The 1,435-nt window shown below is 41.3% G+C and overlaps 1 protein-coding gene across 1 annotated transcript in view; it reads right to left on the bottom strand.

Annotated features, from left to right (window-relative positions):
- LOC106872983 (uncharacterized) overlaps positions 1–1,435 on the bottom strand; it is a 30,826-nt gene that overhangs the window by 18,443 nt on the left and 10,948 nt on the right. The window contains exon 3 of the mRNA XM_052967993.1: positions 1,051–1,271. Within this exon, the coding sequence (XP_052823953.1) occupies positions 1,051–1,271 (221 nt within the window). The remainder of the gene's footprint in view (positions 1–1,050; positions 1,272–1,435) is intronic.

Genomic DNA, 1,435 nt, shown 5'->3' with positions numbered 1-1,435 from the left:
ATAATAATAATAATGATAATAATGATAATAATAATAATGATAATCATCACCATCATCGTTTAACGTCCGTTTTCCATGCTGGCATGGGTTGGACTGTTCGACTGGGGTCTGGGAAGCCAGGAGGCTGCACCAGGCCCCAATCTGATCTGGCAGTGTTTCTACAGCTGGATACCCTTCCTAATGCCAACCACTCCGAGAATGTAGTGGGTGCTTTTTACATGCCACCAGCACAGGGGCCAGAGGAGCTGGCATCGACCACGATCGGATGGTGCTTTTCACGTGCCACCAGCACAATAATAATAATGGCTTCAAATTTTGGCACAAGGCCAGCAAATTAGGGGGAGGGGGATAAATTAATTACATCGACCCTAGTGCTTGACTGGTACTCATTTTATCGACTCCAAAAGAACAAAAGGCAAAGTCGACTTCAGTGGAATTTGAACTCTGAATGTAGCAATGGGCAAAATACCTCTAAGCATTTCATCCAGTGTACTAACGATTCTGCTAGCTCGCCGCCTTATTAATAATAAAACTAATAATCCTTTCTACTATAGGCACAAGGCCTGAAATTCTGGGGGAGGGGACTAGTCGATTACATCAACATCAGCGTTTCACTGGTACTTAATTTATCGGCCCTGAAAGAATGAACGGCAAAGAACGACCTCTGCAGAATTTGAACTCAAAACGTACAGACAGATAAAATGCTGCTAAGCATTTTGCTCAGTGCAGTAATGAATTTGCCAGCTCACTGCCTTAATAATGATGGTGATGATGATGATGGTTTCAAATTTTGGTACAAGGCCAGCAAGTTCAGGACGGGGGATAAATCATTTACACTGACCCCAGTGTGCCACTGGTACTTATTTTATCAACCCCAAAAATTGGTCAAAGGCAAAAATCAACCTCAGCAAAATTTGAACTCAGAACATGAAGTTGGACAAAATGCTGCCAAGCATTTTACCAGGTGTTGCTAATGATTCTGCTACTTTATTGTCTTTAATAAATGGTAAATAATGAAGAATAACTCATAGAAACCACTGACAGACTCACCAACAAAAGGTCTGCTTGGCACAATTTGGGGATGAAGGGGTTCTTTTCAAACATCATGTCTGGTACAATGATTGGTGGCATAAAGGGCCAAAGTTGTTGTAAGGCATTATCAAAATATTTTTTGATATTCTCTGAGAGAAGATCTAATGACACCTGCATTATCTTCAGATCACGGTTTCCGTCATCAGTGACAGCAGATTTCAGCTTGTCAGGTAGATCATCTGAAAAAGAAATGAGGTGATAAGGGTAAGAAAGAATAAGGGTGGCTGTGATAAAGTGGTGTTGGGGATGGTAAGGAAGATATTCGTAGTAGTAGTAGTAGTAGTAGTAGTAGTAGTAGTAGTAGTAGTAGTAGGCGCAAGCTTGTTGTTGTTGTTGTGGTGGT

Source organism: Octopus bimaculoides, chromosome 5, assembly GCF_001194135.2.
Source record: "Octopus bimaculoides isolate UCB-OBI-ISO-001 chromosome 5, ASM119413v2, whole genome shotgun sequence".
In the NCBI taxonomy this organism is placed as follows: Eukaryota; Metazoa; Mollusca; class Cephalopoda; order Octopoda; family Octopodidae; genus Octopus; species Octopus bimaculoides.
Note: the sequence above shows the minus strand (reverse complement) of the source record. Positions and strands in the feature narration are given on the sequence as shown.